This window comes from Bombus flavifrons, chromosome 6, assembly GCF_040668555.2.
Source record: "Bombus flavifrons isolate JBK064 chromosome 6, iyBomFlav1_principal, whole genome shotgun sequence".
Classification (NCBI taxonomy): Eukaryota; Metazoa; Arthropoda; class Insecta; order Hymenoptera; family Apidae; genus Bombus; species Bombus flavifrons.
Window position 1 is genome coordinate 13,793,285 of NC_138447.1, and position 23,047 is coordinate 13,816,331.

The following is a 23,047-nucleotide window of genomic DNA, read 5'->3' on the forward strand; positions in this document are numbered from 1 at the left end:
GACTTTCAACTCAATTCGTGCCGCGATATACACTCTCGTTCCGTAGTACAACCCCAAAGCACTGGAATTAGCTAATAGCCCAATTCCTGGCGACTTACTGGATAGTGTTTGCACTTTAGAGAGCAAGACCAACGAGCCAACGTAAATTGAACGTTACAACGTTTTGTCCCATTTTCCGTGCAAGCAGAAACTAGTTCCAACGACTCGCTAGTAGTCGTAACTATAGGGTTCAAGGCGTTCTACTTTCGAATTGTATTTATTACATCTCGAGTGTGCAACCAAAATTGGAGCACGAGCCGCGTGCGTAGTGTATATCTTACAAGGGAAAGAGGCAATCGGTCGATTTTATGTACCTTTAGTTTGCACTTGCGTTTGTTATTTATGTTTGTTTTATGTTTGTACATGTACTTGTGAGTTTTAATGTACTTTTGCAAGGTTATACGAGATTATGACTATAGTATACGGATCGCTAATATGAAATATTAAAATATATTGTTATACAGGGTGGTTGGTAACTGGTGGTACAAGCGGAAAGGGGGTAATTCTACGCGAAAAAAGAAGTCGAAAATATAGAATAAAAAAATTTTTTTTTTTAATTTTTCCATCGAGACAACGATCTACAGTGAGATCCGTTATAACGTACCGAGCGAGAATTCAAAGTCGATTTTCTCGAAAACAAAGCCTCAAAGGAAAAAATTTTATTCTATATTTTCGACTTCTTTTTTCGCATAGAATCACCCTGTATAAATATTTGGTAATTTATTAGAGATTTATTAGAGTTTTGTTCGTATAGAATAGTATCATAGTGGTTCGCTAAAATTCAAATTTTTTACCAAAGTTAACGGACGAACGTGTGCAACGTCTTAGGCGTTATCCATATTTTCAAAGTTACATTTTTATGATTTGTAGAGCGTTAAAGCCTCGGGTAGATTGGTGTGTAGTCTTTTAAAATTACGGGGACAAGCTTTACTTTTTGATATATCCATTAAAAGAAGCAAGAAGGTTCGTAATTCTTGATTAACGTGTCCAAGAGAAATTGAAATTGAACATATGTTTTAAGAAGGTATTGTTAAAGGGCATAAAAGGCTTTGTAAATCCGAAAGTTATGGCTTCTTAGGTTACGTCGAAGACCCTTCGTCTTTGAACTCTCTTATGCACCCTGTAGAGAAAACCTACCTGGGCCGTGCAGTGGTCAATTAGCAAAGGGGCCTTTGGGGGCGGAAATGGACGCGGTAGGAGTGGCGATTATGGTTGGTCAGTTAACAAGACAAGAAAAGCTGTAATATTATATAAGTGTATAATTCAATAATAAGTTCCAGAAACACGTGGACAAAAATTTAGGATTGAAGTTACGCACGCACTGTAGAAAATCATTATCATTAGTTTGCGGTTCTTACAAAGTGCGTTGTTTTTATGTGTATTAAATGCTCGTAAAGTCTTTTCCGACGAATCTCCGATGAATCGAAACATACGGAAGCTGGATCAGCGAAAATAGTTGGCATTCCTCGCGTACATCCGCCACGCGATTCGGTGCTTGCTGATTAATTATACCGGTAATTGATCGGCATCGTTAACCTTGATCGCGCTAGATCTCACTTTCGCCTACGTTGGAAACCGAATCACGTACGAATCGAATGGCGTGTGACACGACCGGTGGAGGCAAAAGTCTCGACGTATAGAGAACGACTACGAGGACAACCGTGTAACGATTAATCGATGGCTACCGTCTCAAGACGCTGCAACAACTCATAATAAATACTGAATATCCAATAGACTAACATTGATACCATACTTTTCCGTTGACTGGTGGAATTACACCTAGGGTTACGAATGTAGGTATCTGGACTTTAGAATACACTGTACGACATGGGATTATTCGTTCATCGTTATCGCGATGTACGCGAAGCTTCCATATGTTGTTGTACGTCTTCCTTAATCCCTTGCGTATACGAAGCGTTGCTTTTCACGATGAAAGTAGGCTTCAGAGGATTGTGCTTGCCGTTGAGTATGTAACGTCCAGGGATGATAAACGTAGCTATAAAGTAAGGAAAGGTTAAATCATTGCGTAAGAGAGAACATCCGTTTCTCGTATGTCCTTTGTGTCTCTTGGCCTTATTCCATTGTGACGAAAGTGACAACATAGTTTTGACAACTGTTACTTTTGTGTTCTAAAAGAGGACAATATGTATTTATATCTTTGATTATGCAATTCAGGGGCCCTCGTGTACAATCACTTACCAATTAATAATATTAGCGAATTGGCAAATGAGACGAGTTGCATAATTTTTCAATTTTGCGAACGGAATGTCATAAATACTGTGTTTTAAATTTACTATTATTTATATAGAAGATTTATAAGAATTGAAAATTAATCGTGTACTCATGTACCTAGCAAACTATTTAACAAATTAGCGAGATATTCGAATTGATTACTCTACCTGCTGAGCCGCCATGTACGCGATCGATTATTTTAGTAACAATTTCACTAACCAAGAACAACTTAATTTATAGTATTACAGGTATACACGTCGTCGTTAAAGAAAGTTGCTCTTAATTCAATGATCGTACTATAAAAATAAATAATATTATAAAAATTCTTATAGAATTGTGCAAGTGTTCATTCATCCACGTGCTCTTTAAATTTGTCGATTATTCACTTGCATTGGAATTGCAAGGTAAAATATGGAGGAAGACGAAATTATTAGTTACGCAAATCTGAGTTGTGCGACTCGAAGCTTTACTTTGCCGTATGGTAATTTCTAGGTGTATCCGATGATTTGTGGTAAAATATCAATGGAATTAGATTAAACGTGTAGCGAGAGAAACTAAGGAGCGGCAACGAAACGTATCCTTCAATCAAGAACGATTCGCTCGAAGCTGTTCAATTATCGCCACTTGAACTAACTCCGAAGCGACTAGCGAACTTTTTACTCTGTCGTGACGCCCATTAAGGGATCATTGCCGAGCTTTCAGCAGCGCGTGTAAAACGCGGCCGTAATTTATTCCGCGTGACAACGCATCGTGCAGTCTGCCGCATATAAATTAAACCTGCTGACAAAAACTTACCAACCGTACCATACAGTATCACGATTCGTTACGAAAACTGTTATTTCGTCGGACGTTACAGGCAGTTTCCCTGTTGCGTGGTTTCCACACCAGAATTATTCGATCACCGGGATATTCCTGCGCCGTACGTTTTTGTTTAAGAGACTTTCGATGTTCGACGACAGATCGTTTAATTCGCGTGTACTGTAGTTTCGATACTCGGCCATTTATATTTTTTTCAATATTTTTTGTTGAGAAACTGTAGAAACTGGAAACCGAAGGGCTGCTACAACAACGAAGCAAATCCATTTTCCAACGATTCGAGTAAACGTGCGAAGATCAGTTTAAAATAAATTAGAATCGAATTTATATAGACTAGCTGGAATAATTATCCATAGTAATGAAATTTCACATTTTCGAATACGAAGCTTATGGCTTTCTCTTTCAATAAGTACCTTTTTATCGCTATGTTTTATTTTACAAAAGTTCCAATCGCTGTTGGTAAATTAGAGCCGCATAGACTCAATTGAGGAGACCTGGAAACCGTTCAGCCTAGATATACGTAATCTTGAACTCATTGAATATAATGTAGAAATTCTCAAGCTTGTTTGGAATTAATATACATAATACCGAAGTCATTAAATCCTATTAAGCAAATGTATATGTGAGGCACCAACATCGATTACGATGTTAGCCTGTAAATCGTTGAGCGAGGCACTTTATATCCGGGTTATGCGAATTTCTATGAGACTCGATGCCGTGGGATTCAAAGATTTATTAGAGTTTCAAAAGTTTAAGGATTTTCAGAATCCTGTAGAGTCACAGAGGTCCAGAAATATTACAGTTTCTAGGTCTTGGAGTTCCAAAAATGTCACAGTCTCAAGGTCTCAGAGATGCGTTGGAGAAATGAGATGATCTCTGAAACCTTGCATGTTCGAAAGTCCCTCAGAGTTAGAGTTCAGAGCTCGATTGACGTTGAGAATTCTAATAACAAATCCGGAGTTTCAATTATGCTACTGTAGGGTCAATTATCCGAATGACTGTTACGATGGAAGATCTCACTGACCTCAGAAATCCTAATGACCACGAAGGTCTCGTGGGTCTCAAGAATCCTAATGACTTTAAGAGTCCCTATTTCTGGTTCCGCCTTCTCACTGTCGAGTACTACCTTCGTTTGTCTAGTATCTTGACTTCTTTAGTACTTTGGTTGTCTAGCTTCTCTAGTTATTTCTATTAATTGGAGATTGAGTCTCATACCGAGCCTCATGATTTCTATAGTTCTTTCTATAGAGCTTTCTGAGCTTATAGTTGACTACGTGTGTCGATTACTAAACGTCCTACCGTTTCAGTGTCAAGTTTTACTATCTATAATGACCATTCTTCCACGAAGGACGTAAAGTCGTGCAGTTACGTAGAAACTATTTTATTTTCTACCACCCTATCTGCTGTTAAATTAGATCAATAATTTATTGCAATTAGTACCTCTGTTCCGCGCGACTTCCGTGTTCTGCGAAAGATAAAGAAAGTTTAAACTGAACGGCATTGTTCCAAGGAATTTTAACGTCAGAAACGTACAGTTATTTTTTCCGCATTAGACTGCTAACCACTAGTCTTCGTCTGCATTCTAATTACGTCTAATTGCGTTTTATCTTCATTCCGCATGCGATAAGCCAGCGTGGATGTATTTCCGATGACGAGTCGTCGACGTTTCGCAAATCCTAGCAAACGTTATAAATCGAACCCATGATAGTCATCAATGACTAATCAGCCTTCGTCATCATTGACTGTCATCTTATTCGTGATCGTATTCAACAATTAGTAGGTGTGTCTTGCGAATAACCATCGTTCTTACTCGGCTTTCTTAACATTTTACGATTTTACGCTCACGAAACAGTGTATAGGCACAGACACATACACACAGTCTAGCGCAAAAGTCTCAGTTTAATTTTATCAGTTGGCCTTTAGCCCATTATCGATGCCTATAGAGCACTTATACTCTACTTTTCTATGACTCCGTGTAAGCACAACAGGTGTACGTACACTTTTGTAACTTGCTATTCCTGTAAAGGAATCCTCCCACATAAATGCAATACATCGCGTTATCTTTTGAAATATTTATACTTGATATACAATTAATACACAATTCGATGCCAGGAATATTGGAAAACATTGGCAAAGGCATCGTAACATATTGTGCTATTTTTTAGAATATATTTACATTTAACGAATGTAAAATTTGACGTCGACAAAATTACTGGAGATAAAGTTTCTGTAATACTGCATATATATATACAGGGTGGTTGGTAACTGGTGGTACAAGCGGAAAGGGGGTGATTCTACGCGAAAAAAGAAGTCGAAGATATAGAATAAACTTTTTTTTAATTTTTTTTTTTTTAATTTTTCCATCGAGACAACGATCTACAGTGAAATCCGTTATAACGTACCGCACGCGTACCGAGCGAAAATTCAAAATCGATTTTCTCGAAAACAAAGCCTCAAACGAAAAATTTTTATTCTATATTTTCGCCTTCTTTTTTCGCGTAGAATCACCCCCTTTCCGCTTGTACCACCAGTTACCAACCACCCTGTATATACATAATGCGCAATATGTAAATATATGTACGTACATGATATGTAAATGTACATTGGTGTTCTTTAAAATGTATCTAAGGTCAGTTGACGGAAAATTTACGAAACTGATATGAAAGTCAGTGGAATATATTGTCAGCGTTTAATATTAGCATTAAATATTAAATATTGTCAATTCTGTTATTATGTTTCAAGGAGTATATGCAAACTTTTGTGGCTGACTGTATATTCCATATACACTTGCACGATTGCATATGATTACGTAATTGTCAGTAGAATCCACTATGCGTACGTATCCGCAAGCTCGACTTCAGTCCATCGAGCATTCGCCGTGGAAGAACAAACTCGTCGCACGTGTTTCATGTAGGTGGAATCTCATCGTGACGTAGCTAAGTCACCTCTATCGTTACCTTGAAATCAAGGAAACTCGTTGACTCAACGATCGAAATCTGGAACGCGTCGTATACACTTTGTACTTGAATCCTTCCATATCCCCCAAATTTACGCTATCGCTTTACCAGGAATTTCTCTTCCCCAGTCTCGTAAAGGCGTCCCTTTACGAAACATCTTATCGCTGTTGTCATGTTTGCACTGTCGGATTTACAATTATAACTCCTACCTCGATTTTACGACAATTTTGCAATATCGTTGATTCTTGTTCGCGATACGCCGAGACGATTTCGTCATCGTAATGATTACTTGTACGTGGTGAAAGAGATACGTTAATATCGAAAATGAAAACGTTGATGCATCGATGTACCTGTGTTTAGTTGTTGCACGTATTTTATGGAAATATTTTGCATTTCAAATTATAGACAGCGTTCGAAGATGACAGGGAAAAAGCTTCATAAAAACATTTTTGTTGATTTTAATGTCACTTCGAGGCTAAGAAGGAATATTTAATGTAAAATAACTAAAGATAGGAAGGAAGTATAATTGCTATACAAACAATATTCCAATATTACGACAAGTAATAGTTTAAATTGTGGAAAAATATATGTTTCAGTTCAAAAGGAAATAAAAAGAGAATTTTGATAACGCGAGATTAATTAACGCGATCGATTTTATCGTGTCCTTCTTCTGTAGCCTTTCTACAATGGATCGCATATTGTATAGAATATTTTTAAATATGCTACGAAGGAACAAACAATTCTAGATTAACGCTGCACGCTCTTGCACGAACTTTCTTATCTCCACTTATACACACTTATGCACACTACCAACCAAAACTTTGGAATCGTACGTGTTTCATAAAACCCAAGCGTCTAGAAAACCCTGGAAAAGAAGTTGCAGAATTCAACCAGCTTCAGAATTTCCCAAAATTTTATTCACGCGGAAGAAATTATTACTCGTATCCTGCAAGCACTGATTTAATGAAATAAGTGGTAATTTTGAAAAGTTTCTCACGACACACGTAATAGACTGATAACAGATATCCATGTAAATGTCCAGATATTTTCGCCAGCTACTGCAACATCTCCGATTGTTTCTGCTCTTCGAACACACAAACTTTAATACCTGAACGACATTACGACTTGTCCATGTATCACTTCCACCAACGATGCTGATACTTGGCGAGGAGACGATCATCCGTTAGATCAAGAAAGTGAGGCAAAAGTTGTTACGCCGCATTAAGGGCAATACCGTTTCCTCGCGAGTTCACGGTGGTTTCTTCTGGCCTAGTCCAGATTGTCTATTAACGCAACCGCGTACAGTACAAATAACAGCGGAGCTGGCTACTTTTTCCTCGAGGGTAATTCAATCGTGATTTCCAAAGAGGGACGAGGAGGGAACACGTGAACACAGAAGGGCGGGGACAGAGAGCGCAATGCGACGCGACGCCAGCGAAACCAGTTCTCAGGATGAAAGCAAACCGAGAGAGAAGTCTGACCCCGGCTGAGCAGTGTGAACAGAGTGTGAGCACCCGCGTCTACAGGGTGTCCGAGCAACCTATCTGCTGAAGCCTCGTGGCGAGATTGGATATCCCCTCGTGCGCCCTTCGCGACCTATTCCGCGATATCTCGCCGCGAAATCACTGGGCGCTCCCTTTCGCATCGTTGAGAATTATAGGAACGCGGCTATGTGGAAGAAATCGATATTTTCGAGCAGTTTGGACCCTCCTACAGATAGTTTTTCAGTATGTTTAAAGTAATTAACGAATATAGCGCTGATGTGAAATTATGCTATTTAAAGGGAATTCAAAAAATGCGGAGAAATAGCGTGCAGGTATAGATGAACTTGAGAATTCTGTTCACGATTTCCTATTGCAAAGGATGATACTTTTTTAACGTCTTCAGGAATATACGTAGACGTGTGTACATTTAGTTATCACACTGAAAGATTAAGATAAAATACAAGTATCTCTTCCTGTAGCCTCGAAGAGGCTCGTATCGTTGCACAGTGCGGCATTTGCATGAGGATTCGCGATGAAAATCAGAGCTAGCCACGTTCGCAGATCAGGTTCGCGCGTTCGCAAGCAACGTTCGCGAGCTTCGTTCTCGCGTACCATTGTACGCCGTTTGAGCGAAGATTCGGGACGAAGATTAACGATGCATATAATGTGCAGTTTTCCTGAAACGTCGTATCAGGGGATCCGACGTGAGTAAAAGTCTGCTCATGAAATCTTTATTAGCGTTTTCCCTACTACCTGCCACGGTTGAAATATCTTGAATATTTATTTATTTGTCTAACCATACACAGTGACGTTTATGTAAATATTGCTGATGTCGGGAAGGATCTTTTCAATTAAAAAAAAAAAATACTTTTCTTAAGTGTCGCGCAGGAATCGTTTATCTCAACCTTCTATTCTGTCAGATATTGCGTCGATATTTAGCGAAGAACGGAGCTTAGCGTAGCTTGAAAAATTTACTTGGAATAGGCGTGGTGAGAAATCCAGTCTTCAATCAACTCGCGATTACGAATTTCATTAAAAAGATAACATTCGGGCTAGCAGTTCGTGGCGGAAGAAAATTATATAGCAATGTAATACAATAACTTCTTGATACAGGACAATCAAAATTACAAGATGGTTTAGATTGGTTTTTAAAATTGTTCTTTAAAGAAGGAAAGACATTTTTGCCCAAATTCTCCGTGTTTAAGATATAACGTACGCTATTTGACAAGAATTGACAAAAGAGAATGTACAATGAGCGAGCTAATTTTCAAGCGATCAGATTTTGACGTACGATCGATTTTCATTAATCCTCTGTCGATATTTGCGAGATTTTCTTTAAATTTATATTGCATACAGACTGTCTTTAATAAGAATAATAGGATCAAAATCGAACAATGATTATTTTGATTTTTGTTCATTGCATGCCGCACTGTGCGATGAGTCATAGGCGATTCTAACAATTTAGGATACACATTATGATTTTTAATTTGTATTTATTCATCGTGTACGATTTTTATAAAATAAAATTAAGTAACACGCGTCAAGCTTCTGTAATCGATATTAGACGCGTTTGTTAAATTGAAATACCTCTGGATCAATGATTACGAGCAGGATGTTATGAAACAAATTTTTATACTTACACCTCTCCTAACTACATATTAAAGACGGTACTGTACGGCAATCGGTTTCTGATTTATTCCGCTCCAAACGACTTTCAATTGCGAAAGTATTAAAACCGTGTACAAGTCTAAATTAGAAGAATCGCTTACATGATAATTTACAAGGATAAATAAATTACAGGGAAAATTAGGGTTGTTGTTTGGATACAATTGTTCTTCGAGACATCGCTGACACATATAAAATATCAGACAGCATGCGTTCTTGTAAGTAAAATCTCTAACACCATAGCGTCTTTCAAGCGCTCGACCAGCTCCATTATAAACTGAGATTCGAATCTCGGAGAGGTTGCATTTGCTCGTACCAGAGGCTGGCTACAATAATATCGTGCCTTTGTAATTCCAAGCGTATGAGATCACAGTCGGCCAACGAAAAACTCGAGAAAGTCATTACACAGCACGGTGTTTCAGCTTTTTGTACTCATTATTCCGAAACGCCGTGACCACGGGGGGAAACGCAATCACGCTTATGTTAGGAGTACGAATATAGTACGTAATTTACCTATTTGTGAAACGGGCCCTGAGTAACGTGCTTTGAAAAAGGCACGAGGCCTTCAATGAAAATTGCATCTGTAAATGAAAACAGTTTAGTTCCGGAGTAAAGGTAAATTAATGGAAAATAAAATGAACTATCATTATAACGTAAACGTAAAATGAGATACCTTTACATACTGTGAAAGAGCAGCTCTTCTCGAATAATTTCTGGTCATTGTTATCCTTACACTGTGGAATTAATAATGAAAATTTGGTATAAATAATTAGAACAAGTGACTGAATTTCGGATATTAAAGATGAAAGGACAAGTATGTTTAATAGTTATTAGTTGAGATTAGAATACTATAATTTGTTAGAATATCGATACTCAATATTTGATCAAACACCGAAGTTCAAGTTTAGTTCAAATTACTAACATAGAGTTGAGCTAGATTCTTGATTGACCCAACTTCTCTAGATTTTACTAATTTAACTCTTTACGATCATTACGTGTCGTTAGTATCCAATTACGAGACAACTGGATTTCATAAACATTTTTATTTTCGTATAATAAAATAAAATTGCCTATCTAACTAATGCGAAGTTTTATATTTGCATCGCATTTTATTAGAATCCAATTATGAAACAACCGAATTAGATAAATAAAATAAAATAAAATTACCCAGCTAAGTAACAGAAAATTTCATACGTATATCGTCGATATAAACGCTACAATCTCTATTCGTATTTTCATAAAAAATCACATATGGAATTGTGTAAATAAAAAGCCTTCGACGAAACGAAAGACAACGTACAAACTAAAATTGCAGAACCGTTGTTCGCGTTCGAACAGCGTGGAACGAAAAGAGAGAGAACAGAGTCTTCGATGCGAAACATTCTCGGGCATACTCGCGCAATCGATGCTGCTCCTTACGTTACGATCCACCTTCCGGATGCCAGAGAACGCTGATGCGTTTCGTATGCAAAAATGCGTTTCCAACGATACGCCTGTAACTCCTCTTCACGTCCAGCGGATCGCGGCCGATCGTCGCAGCCCATAGAATTCGAGAAAGCGAACAATCTAGCCGAGTAAGCAACCGGTAGGCGTTTCAAGCTTGAGTAAATGTATAACTCTTGCCAGTTGCACAATCAGCGTGCCAACTCTGTAATGTACTATATTGTTCTTCGTTTGTTTTCCTGGTTGGTCACTGTCTTTGCGTGCTAACGTTGTGCTTTCTCACGTCTTTGCGTGTTATTCAGTTCACAGTTGACCCGTGTCCGAGATTGCACGGAGATGCAGCTAGTTACATACTTTAAGGGGCAACATTGATCGTTCGTTGCTAAGGTTTGAGAGGCAATCGGAGCGTGCATGAAACGCAAAGAAATGTCGACGTGTCGATGACATAGTGATTTTTATTATTATTTTTAATATTTTATTATTTTAATATTTTCTGCTATTTTTCAAAGGTATACATATCATTGCGTTGTTCATACAAAGTATAGTATAACGAAATGTAAGAAAAATTGAAAGGTGTCTTTTGGTAGAATTTTCTTCAATAATAATATCAGTGATATTAAATTCTTGCCATCAGAAGGGTTCTCGTGGCATTTTTTATTTTTTTTTTAAATAAATTCAAGATTGCGTTCCTAAAATTTTTTTTCAGTAGATTTTGTAGATTCCCAGGATATTCGGAATTTCTTATCGTAGAAAATAGAAAACGATAATAGGACGATGGTTGCGTAAATGGGACACATGGGGTCGAATGTTTGAACAGAAGTTCAACGTTATTTACTTGCTCTTGGTCGATCTAACCTCGGACTTAACATCGATTTAATTCGTTTAGAACTGTTCTTCTTTTCTATTAACCGATCTCAATCTCTTCCATTAATCGATCCCGAAGAGGATATTTCTTTTTAATCCCTGCATTGAATATCGAATTAGGAGTAACATTTGTCCAAGTTAATTCGTTTTATTACTGCATAAGAATTTAATCTCGTTAAATATACGGCAGACTATTTCCATTAATATATAAATATAAGAGTTTCGAAAGTTGTAAAGTTAAATATTATACGACAGCAAACGTTATGTAATATCTGAAACAACTCGATCTAGGTTTATTAACATTAATGTAATGCGATTACACAGAATTAGTGCAATGAGAAACATTATGAATTGATCGATAAAGCGGATCGGATCGTGTGCCGAGTGAAAAACGAGACAGTTATCGATACTCGACTTCATAGAGAGAATGGTAGGTGGAAAGGTACATTTACGTTGACCTGGTTACAAATTACCCACGATCGAATTGCTGCATTTTGCCGGGTCAACGCGCTCCGCTTGACTTCTCGGTATTTCCAGCGCAATACCACGATATTAAGTCATCGTGACGTTACTTTCATATCGTTTAATCAAGAACGCTCGCTTATCCCGTTTGGCACTACGTTTTTTAGTCTTTTAATCTTGTAGAAAATTATGCGAATTTTTGCTTCGTCCACGAGACTTGGATTTATCTCTGACAATACTGAAAATTCGACCAGAAACACGTCTATTACTCGACTTTCTATTTCGTTCTGTTTCTTTCACTTTTTCCATACAAAACACTCGCGGTTATCTAGAAAGCGACCTATCGATCGCGTAAAAATCAAAGTAGTTAAAAATCCGAATTATTTGATCTTTCAAATATTATAACGAATATATATCTTGCTTTGGGTATTTCGCATATTTTTATACAGGGTGGTTGGTAACTGGTGGTACAAGCGTAAAGGGGGTGATTCTACGCGAAAAAAGACACAAGGTATACGACTCTGTTCATCGAAACGATCGAATCAACGACGATATTACGAACTGACAAGTAACTCACGTACACTGGCTCAGAAAAGTATTCGAACGGTTATAGAAACCTTCCATGAATATATTATGCGTATTATGTAAACCATTTTGAACTAGCAATGCAGTAAGATACGATCATCGGTATTACATCGATAAATTTTGAAACCAATCTGAAAATATAAATATGGAAGATATTTTGTGCAAATGTACATTTCACACAGATCACAAAAATATTTACACGATCAATTATCCATCAGACGAATAAACTTCGACATTCAGTGGGCATATTTATCATTAATCATGCGTGCAAGACTACTATTTACACTGCATAATAATTTTTCACTAACAATAAATGTATTTGCAACGAACATCTCGTAGCTTTTATATGCATTTTCAAATTGCTTTCAAATTCACTGGTTGAAATGAAATTCACTGGCTAATGAAATTTCACAATGTCTTGTGTGATAATGTAACACGTACTATACAGGGTGGTTGATAACTGGTGGTACAAGCGGAAAGGGGGTGATTCTACGCGAAAAAAGAAGTCGAAAATATAGAATAAAAATTTTTCGTTCGAGGCTTTGTTTTCGAGAAAATCGACTTTGAATTTTCGCTCGGCACGCGTACACTTTATCGCGTCTCGTTATAACGGATCTCACTGTAGATCGTTGTCTCGATGGAAAAATTAAAAAAAAAATTTTTATTCTATATTTTCGACTTTTTTCGCGTAGAATCACCCCCTTTCCGCTTGTACCACCAGTTACCAACCACCCTGTATATCGCATGTAATCTACATTCAAATTCCAAAAAAACGTATAAGCAGTCCAGTCTGATTGTTAGTTGTACGAAAATATATCTGTGGTTTGCTGCAACGAGTACCAATGCCAGCTTTATAAAGTCGAGGTATTTGTACTTGAAGATGGTCACAAGAAAAGTTTGGAAAATTCATGTCCAAATAATTTCCGACACAGCAGTTCCTGCTGTCTCGAACTTCTCTTCGGAAAGAGAGAATTACAACTTAGGCTGTTTGCGTTTCCTACGTTGGCTTTGGTCATTTTTGGAGAAAGTTTATTTTACGTAAAATTCTTACATTGTATGTACGAATGCTATTACAGTCGTTTCTGGATAGAACCGGAAATCCTCGTTTTTTTTTTTTATATAGAATATACAATTGCAATTGTATAGAATATACAATAGTTTATTTTTAATAATTGCAATTTTTGTAATTTTTGCAATTTACGAAAATACAACATCGGCGCTTCTTGCACCAACTTACATACATAAATATATACATTTGGGAAATTTAAATTTCCAATAAAGTTACAAAAATGTTAGGAAAGCGTAGCAGCAGATCAGCAAGTTTTTAAAAGTGATTTTCTCAAAAGAATTAATAATGGTGAAATGTTGTAACTACAAGAGTTTTCCGTTTACCCCGACTATCATGAGCTTGTTACGAAATTTTTAAAAAAGTCAGTCGTTATCGCTCCCGGTCGCTAATCGTTATGCGATTGCCTTTTTTCAGATAGACGATTATTATCGTTCTATTAGGGATTGTTACACGGAACAATTAACTGGCCATTTAATCGCGGTACTTTAATGCGATAAACCCGGGAAACCGCTTTAATCAGTTTGTGCTTTCGGTCTGTCAATAATGGCCTGGGTTTACAATTGGGTTTTATGACGTTGCGCGGTAATTTCACGTTTCTACCTTCTGTTTACCTGTCTCGTCGCGGATGAAACATTTTTGTGGCGCGAACCTTTGACCATGAAAATAAAGGAACGATCGAAAGGCTGACGATAATCAGTGAAAAAATGGTTCGAGTGTATTATTTTGCTGTAAAGCAGATAAGTACAGGAGACAGTATAATAGTATCTATACTTATCTAAAGTCATCTAATACCTAAACTTATTTCCTGTGATAATGTCGACATTTAATTCTTTTAACGTTTGAAAACACTCGAAGATAGGTATTTTATTCGCGTGGAATATTCAAGTCTAAAAATTTAGACACTCACACAACGCTCTAATCCTATTCAATTTAAAAAACGAAAATATGAAACGATAACTAAGATTTCTATTTATTTATCAGATCGATCGACGCTACATTTCCTGTTGACAGTGGCTAGTAGATCGTTCGATGCTTCGATATCCGTAAACACATAGAGAGTTTTCTGTTAAATACTAATTTGATCCGCAATTTTCCCAATGATGTTGCCACTCGTATCGCTTATCCTCCGAGCCTCTCAATTAACAAGTCGCATAAGATAAGCGATAGCATCCAGATAAACGATCTGTTACGCCACTTTCTTCCACCATTTGGTATACAAATGAAGTTCCGAATAATTGGAAAATCATTCGATATGACTTACATTATTATGTCATTGTATCGATAAGGTGTCAAGTTATCGTATGAATTTCTTTTCTTGGCCGTTCCTTTTTATCGAACATCCGATAACGGTGATAACAAGCGAGTCTAAATGCAACATTCAGTCCCTCGCAGCATCGTAACCCGGTTTGATCATTTTTGTCGGAGCGTGTTACCTTCCACGTTCTCGTTCCTCTACTCTTGCCATGGAGCTCCGCGAGATAAAAAAATGGGACGTTCTCGAGGAGTTCTCGAAGGATTTCTCTTCTTTTTTCAGCCTAGTAAGTAGCTTCAATCGGTTTTCTGTCGAGTTACGCCTTTACGTAAGCCGCTCGAGTGTTCGCGAAGCGAATCGATTAATCGTTGGGCGTGAAAGGTACGCCACAATCATCTGCCGGTCCATTTTTAACCGTCAAATCAGATTTCTCGACGAATGCTCGTGAAAGAAGTGTGAACGATAATGTGAATCGAAAGTGTTGTAAAATAGCTTGGGCGGATTGTAATTGCGCGTTGAATCATTCGTTGATTTATCTGTCGTGTAGAAGTTTATCAGTGAATTCCAAGAATGGAACAATATTACACCGAATGAATTTAGGAACTTCCGAATCAAGATGTTGCGTTCGAAAGTTGGAAGAATCTGGTGCGTTAGATCTGGAAACTCGAACGTCCGAATCTTCAAAAAGGAGATTTATTTTTTTCTTTCGCCAACGTTGAACTCCTCTAGGTAATTTTCATCAAGCAAAATCTCCAAGCATCTTATAGTAAATTTCAATACTCTGGGACCTGTGTTCTCAAAAATCCGAACTTTTCTTTTCTTTTATTCGTTAATATTTCATAATCGGAGAGATAAAACAGAATAACCAGATTCAGTTATTCTTTTATATCAGTAGGTAGCGTTAAAGTAAGCGTAACGTTCTTTAATCTGAGTATTCGAGAGAGTTAAAAGGCGATGAAAACTGTCTCGCGACGATAGGAGAGGAACGACCAACTCGGTGAATGAAGAACGATTCAGTGGCAAGAATAAAATGGTAATTAGTCGATTGTAACACGGTTTCCCGCGAACTAGCATAAAGAACTGTCGATTAACCCCGATGCAGCTTTCCAAGAAGGCGCATGCACTACCATTCCTAACGTCGTCATTGACTATTGTTCTCCGTGGAAATTGCACCGCCTATAATCACGACTGCACACTTGAAAACTAACGACGAGACTTTTATTGCAGACGACCTAGATATCGTTGGTTGAAAGGCGCCGATGAAACATTATTCCCTCCATTCACACGTGCGATACGCTCGTGATTAAATGATCGGGGATTGGCCGAGCGTATGTCGAAGGGTTTCGTTTTCCTCCAGAACGCGGTTGTTTCTCGCGGAAAGTTCCGCTACCGAACTCGCGTGAATTTTCACGGTATCTATTTCTAGTATTTCCGATTCGATTAGATAAGCAATCGAATTGTACGAAAGCCGAACTAAAAAAGTTACCGCGTTTTTATTTTCGTACTAAAACAGCGTGTACTTGAACCTGTTAATACGCAAATGATTACTAGACGATGAATTTTTATGGGCACAATTAAGCTATAGGAATTTTCTGTTTTGGATGTTTCGTGTATTTCCGTGCGTCGTATATATTCTGTACATTTTTACACCTTGAACATAAGCTATGACCTGAAAATTTCGAGATCCGTATTATCAAGAAGCGGAACTATTTTCCCGAATATTGCAATTTCGAACGCTCGAAGTTTTCCAGAATCCTACTTTACATACCTGAAATCGCGATCCTCAAGAACCAGAGCTATTTTTCCTGAACACCGCAGTTCTCCGATTTATCTCTGACGTCCAAAGAATCCAAGAATCCCGCGACAGACCTGAAGATTATAAGACCTTCAAATGCTGAAGAATCGAAATTATCCTTCCTCGACAGTGCGACTCTCTGATCCAGTTTTAACATCCAAAGATTCCGCAAATCCTGTCCTATGTACAAATCTGGAAATTCCAAGTCCCGAGTCTTCAAGGATCAAAGCTATTTTTTCCAAACACCACTACTCTTCGGCCCAACTGCGACGTCCAAAGATTCCGAGAATCCTACGATAGATGCGAAAATTAGAAGATTCGAATCCTTAAGAGTCAAAGCTATTTTCTTTTTTTTCAACATCGACACTCTGCGATTTTGATCGGATATCCGAAGATTCCAAAAATCCTAAACCCGAGAACTGGACTACCTGAATCCTCAGCGACCGGAACTATCTTCCTGAATTCCGTGACTCTCGAATCCAGCTCATGCACCCGAACGCTTTACGTGAAAAAAAGCACGTCCTTGGCCTCTTTTAACCGTAGCCGGAAAGAGACTGGAAATCTAAAGAAACTTCGTTTCTGTTAGATCGACGAGAATGGGGACGGGTTCATCAATCTTACGGAGTTGCGAAGCGCCTTGGACATCTGTGGCTTCAAGATGCCTGGTTACAAGGTGCGTCAGATGATCGAGGAATACGACGACAAACAGAGGTCGGAACACAAGGGACGACTATCCTTCGAAGAGTTTGAGAAACTCTGTAAAGAACTGAAGGCGAACGAATTGGGATCCACGTTTAAACAAGTCGTCTCGAAGAAGGAGAATTTAGAAACATTGGGAGGAATTTCCGAGGCATCCAGCGAAGGGACCACGCATTCTGTTAGATTGGAGGAACAGCTTGCCTTCAGCGACTGGATCAACACAAATTTGTCACACGATCCTGACTTGAAACATCTGCTGCTCATCGACCCGGAAGGCAAGACCTTATACGACAAGGTTAAGGATGGAATTCTTCTCTGGTATGTCCATATATGTATGTAACTTGTATAAAATAGATTATTTATCGATACGTTCACGATTCTTTGATCCGTGTGATTATTCATGACGTATGATTAGATACAATACATGTGTTTACAACGTGTGATTATATATAATAAATCACTTTCACTATGAACCTATCGATATTTCTATTTTTATTAGATCGGTTGGAAAATAGTGTTCGGAAATTTTGTTTTTACGTTTACGGTTTTATTCGAGGATTTCGACGAATTGCGAGTAATTATTATAGATTAAAATGTATAATTAGAGTATACAATTGCAATTGTATATTTTGATCTATAAACAGGCAGTGCGATATTACCATTTGAATTAATCGCTGTTGAAAATTTCATGAATAAATTGTTCTGTAACAGGGAAAATTGTAAAACTTGTACTTTGTATAAGTCGCATGGGAATAGTCTTTCTCAAATATATCGATATCTGTTTTTAGTCTTTATGAATCTTGTTGACGAGATGAATGTTCGAAAATCGGACCACCTATAAGATGGAATATTAATATTTTAATAATAAAAATGAAAAATTCGATAGCGATGGAATAAGTGAATTATAACACAGATAGAAGATGTTCTAATAACTTACTTATCTATAAGTAACAATGAATACTGCGTGAAAGACCAATCAATAGAAGTTTTATCTAAGATAATTAATTTCTTTCTTTCCGAAAAACATTCTGGTCCATCCAATAAATCGCTCAGCCTATAAACACACGAATCCTTCTATTTTTACGCTCAGAAAGACAAATCCAATTATTATATACCTAACCGATGAGAAATTGTACGACTAAAAAAATGTCCTCTATTTCAGCAAAATAATCAATCACTCCTGCCCCGACACGATCGACGAACGTACCATCAACAAGAAGAACCTGACCCTCTACAAGAAACACGAGAACCTAACGCTGGCCCTATCGTCAGCCCAAGCTATCGGTTGCAATATCGTGAATATCGACGCGCACGATCTGACGAAAGGTTCGCCTCACCTGGTCCTGGGTCTTCTATGGCAAATTATACGTATCGGTCTGTTCAACCAGATCACCCTGGAAAATTGTCCAGGCTTGGCCACTCTCCTACAGGACGGAGAACGCATCGAAGATCTTCTAAAATTATCACCGGAATCTATCCTGCTGAGATGGGTGAACCATCATCTGGAAAACGCCGGTATAGCCAGGCGATGCCACAATTTCCATACGGATATCACCGACTCGGAGGTCTATACGTACCTCATCAAGCAAATCGCACCGAACACGGCTGGAGTTACTCTGGAGGCTCTAATGGAGCCGAACCACACCTCTCGAGCGGAAATTATGTTGCAACAGGCGGCTAAGCTGGGCTGCCGTAGCTTCGTAACACCCAGCGACGTGGTCAATGGCATATACAAGCTGAATCTCGCCTTCGTCGCCAATATGTTCAATAACTATCCTGGCCTGGACAAACCAGAAAGCAGCATCGAAGGCCTAGAATCCCTGGAAGAGACGAGAGAAGAGAAAACATATCGAAACTGGATGAACTCGATGGGCGTGATGCCTCACGTGAATTGGCTGTACTCCGATCTGGCCGATGGTCTGGTCATCTTTCAGCTTTACGACATCATCAAACCAGGCACCGTGAACTGGAACAGGGTACACAGAAAGTTCACGAAACTGCGCAAGTTCATGGAGAAATTGGAGAACTGCAATTACGCGGTCGAGCTTGGGAAAACGATGAACTTCTCGTTGGTCGGAATCGCTGGCCAGGATATCAACGATGGAAACGCCACGTTGACTTTGGCTTTGATCTGGCAGCTGATGAGATCGTACACGTTGTCGATTCTCACGTCGCTGGCAGGTACCCAAGGTAGCACTTTGGTCGAGAAGGAGATCGTTCAGTGGGTGAACTCGAAGCTTCAAACGGCAGGGAAGACGAGTGGTATCAAGGGTTTCCAGGATTCGTCGATAGCCGATGGAAAGGTGGTGATCGATCTTATCGACGCCATTAAGCCGGGCTCTGTGAACTATGACCTCGTGAAAGAAGGTGGAACCGAAGAGGTGAGCTGTAGGGATTGTTGCTTTAAGGGAATAGAATTTGGTTGATTTGTTGGTTTTAAAGTTGTTGAGATCGTAAACGTCTCGAATTACAGTTCAACGAAGTCGTTTCTTATTGCGAAGTTTTCTCTCGGGAATGAACTCATGGTTGGTGGAAAATTACAAACGAGTCTTCGTTAATATCGGAATATTTTTTGTATAGTTTCGAAATAATCATCGAGGAACTTGCGTTGATTTACATAAAACAATTTGCCATTGCCTTAGAAAATATTGCAAGCCATTTATGGACTGTGGTATCTGTGCTATTAAATGACTTTAAAGACCTACAAAATGCAGCATAATTTGCCTGATATACGAACGTTATTTTCTTACTTACGTAATATAATATAACCTGTCCGACGGTGAAGTTAAAAAAGACAATAATAAAATTTACATGAATTTCGATGTTTTAAATATACAATTCAAATTACGAAATCGCGTTTAATCTAGCTGCGATCTTTGAATATTTATATCCGAGTATCTGTATCGTTTTAAAAATAGAAAGACCTAATGTTTTAAAAAATAAATTACCGCGAAGTAGAAGCGAAAAATCATATAGGCAAAACGATTTTTTCACATTTTCCACGAACCGAAGAGATTTGTTACCAGCGAAACGGCGCAATTTGCGTCAAAACTCCCAAATGATTCGAACATTCTGAAAGATCAACAAGACGAGACAAACAAATCATCCAAATGATCGTTTCGCTTACACGAAATTAACGTACTAATTCACGCGAATTTCATTTTTTCTTAACGCAGAACAACCTGGACAACGCGAAGTACGCGATATCCTTGGCCCGAAAATGCGGCGCACGAGTGTACGCGCTGCCAGAGGACATAACCGAGGTGAAACCGAAGATGGTGATGACTGTGTTTGCCTGTCTGATGGCGATGGACTACATCCCCAATATGGATTCCGTGAAGCAGCAGAACAACATTGCGAACAACGGACAATAATGTCGCGCCGCTTGCGATTCGTCCGCGTACGATGTTTTCGCTGTGCACGGCAGGAACTGTGTCGACTGAGCCACGGTTTGCGCGCCGTGTCTCTTCTACGAGCGTAATAATTGTATATACACCTAGGTTAGAGTAGTTTGTTTTCCAAGACCGGAGCGACAAAAAAAAAAAAAAAAAAAAAAAGAGAAAAGAATGGAGAAGAAAGAAAAGGAAAATGGAGAAATAGCGAACCGAGAGAAGGGGAAGAAAAAATCGCTTAATATAGAGAGACGACGATTTAAACGAACACGTTCTTTTCACGTCGTCCGCTAGTTAGGCAGATACTTCGCAAGATTTGGTTTGATTCAGAGCATGCGACGAAAGTGATTTTCCAAATGGTGGTTTTTGAAATTTTTTAGTAGATAGAGTGGAAGAAAGTAGAGGACAAATCGCCACGTAGACTTTTGCTAGCGAGCTTTCAGTAAGAATCGTACGAGGATACAAGTGGAAAGTGTTTGTCATAATCGGACGGTTCGGACGACGCTTTAGATAACAATTTTTTTTTTTCCCGTTTTTTGCGGAAAGGAAACATGTTTCGACGAGATATAATGTTGCTTATCGATCGCTGATTGTTCGCCGAGTATGTACCGTGCACCGTGGTTTGTGATATGGGATTTCTCCTTCTCCGAATGTTTCCGCAATCATATCCCTCGTCTCACTCTCTCAATATTTGTAACCGTGATCATTTTTTAGATTTGTATAAATCGATTTTGTAACGATGTCTGTCTGTCAATGGTATCGATGATAAGAGGAAGATTCGATACGACGATCACGATCTTATACGAAATATCTGAACGTTAAGAGACTTCGGTAACTCGAGGGGACGAAATAATTCGCGTATACCGGATATACGTGGCTTTCGAATTGTCGATTATATATACATATATACATATATTTACATTCTTAGATCATATATATATATATACATTTGAGATGTGTACACGTGTTTGATACTGCGAGTGTGAAAATTGTCAAAACTTTACAATGACAATGTCTTCGATCAATGTGTCAATCGAGCGAACAATTCGAACGAAACGAAACCTCTAGGAAAACGTTGTATCTATGCGTCTAGTGAAAGAAAGAAACAACAAACGGCTTTACACGAAACTTATATCGCGAGGTACCATTTCCTAATGTTCATCTCTAAATAGATCTTCGTAAAAAATTGTTCGTATCGTTTTCAGGTAAATATTTCATTTTCATCGAACGATACGTCTGAAGACGAATTATACGCGATATTTGGATTCGTTTAATAAACAAAAGAAAAAGAATAATACCAATCGAAGGCAACATACAAAGGAGAACGTATAAGAACTGAAACTATCGTCGTAAATTTGTGACTTGTCAAGCTTTTTTTTCATTTTCGTGTTGTACCCAGTCATTCGCCATGATTTAACACGGTGAATACGATCGATGCGACGCGTGAACCAATTCCATATATCGTCGACGAACGAAATGAACGCACAAGGATCATTGTAATCGTGCCATTATAAATATCGAAATCGTAATCGTGATTGGATGCTTGTTGTGTAATATTTAACGATCGATTCCAACAAAACGTACTTACGTATTTAAAAAAGAAAGAAGAGGACGCTTTAACCTACGTTCTACAGCGAGCGACGAAACAACGCTGGTTCCTCTTGGTCGTACACGTTTTTTTATATTTGGCGCGCGTATTCCGACGCAACGTAAGCGCACCCTGTAGTCGAAAGAGCGTGCAAGTTAGGTTCGTTGCAGACGAACTACGCGATATCGTTGCAATTTTGCATCGTACGAATCTTTTATCAACGCAGTTTCGCATCGAATCACTTTGCAACGATATCGTACGATTCGATAGATTGATATTTCCAAAGCCATAACATGTAGCTGTTACAAGGAAATTAAGGAATCAATGGCTGGTGTAATCGAGCGACATGAAGTTGTCGCAACTTCGCGTAGCGCGCCAAATTTGAACTTGCTACAGAAAATTCGCGCACCTTTCCAATCGAACGATTAAACTGTCAATTCGTACATCATCGACGCAAAATCGCAACGACGTCTCATTCGTCTAAACGACGAATCATTCATTCGTAGTTGGAAAATGTCATTTGGCGATAGAAGCGAAAAGTCGATCGACAGAATCTACTTTGTACTCGTTGTACCGTCTTCTTTTCCTCTGTTTTATTAGAGAAGAAATTTTGCGCATTATATGCGACGAATAAGCGCGACGCGATCGCGAGAAACGACAAGTTTTAAGAGAACCTTGTCGAGAGCTTCGTACGGAAAGTTCAGC

At 38.5% G+C, this 23,047-nt stretch overlaps 2 protein-coding genes across 3 annotated transcripts in view; one reads left to right on the forward strand and one right to left on the reverse strand.

The window, feature by feature from the left end:
- The window catches only part of Fim (plastin-2 fimbrin), a 44,922-nt gene extending 22,873 nt beyond the window's left edge, over nt 1–22,049 (forward strand). Inside the window, exons 1-4 of one of the 2 annotated variants that reach the window (XM_069115776.1) lie at nt 14,995–15,154; nt 17,250–17,680; nt 18,525–19,743; nt 20,539–22,049. In XM_069115776.1, the coding sequence (XP_068971877.1) occupies nt 15,080–15,154; nt 17,250–17,680; nt 18,525–19,743; nt 20,539–20,736 (1,923 nt within the window). In that variant the 5' untranslated portion in view covers nt 14,995–15,079 and the 3' untranslated portion in view covers nt 20,737–22,049. Of the gene's footprint in view, nt 1–14,994; nt 15,155–17,249; nt 17,681–18,524; nt 19,744–20,538 lie in introns of those variants that run through there. The other variant, XM_069115777.1, reaches the window with a different exon arrangement.
- Nucleotides 1–23,047, reverse strand: part of UQCR-Q (Ubiquinol-cytochrome c reductase ubiquinone-binding protein) — an 81,024-nt gene that overhangs the window by 43,228 nt on the left and 14,749 nt on the right. The window lies entirely within an intron of this gene.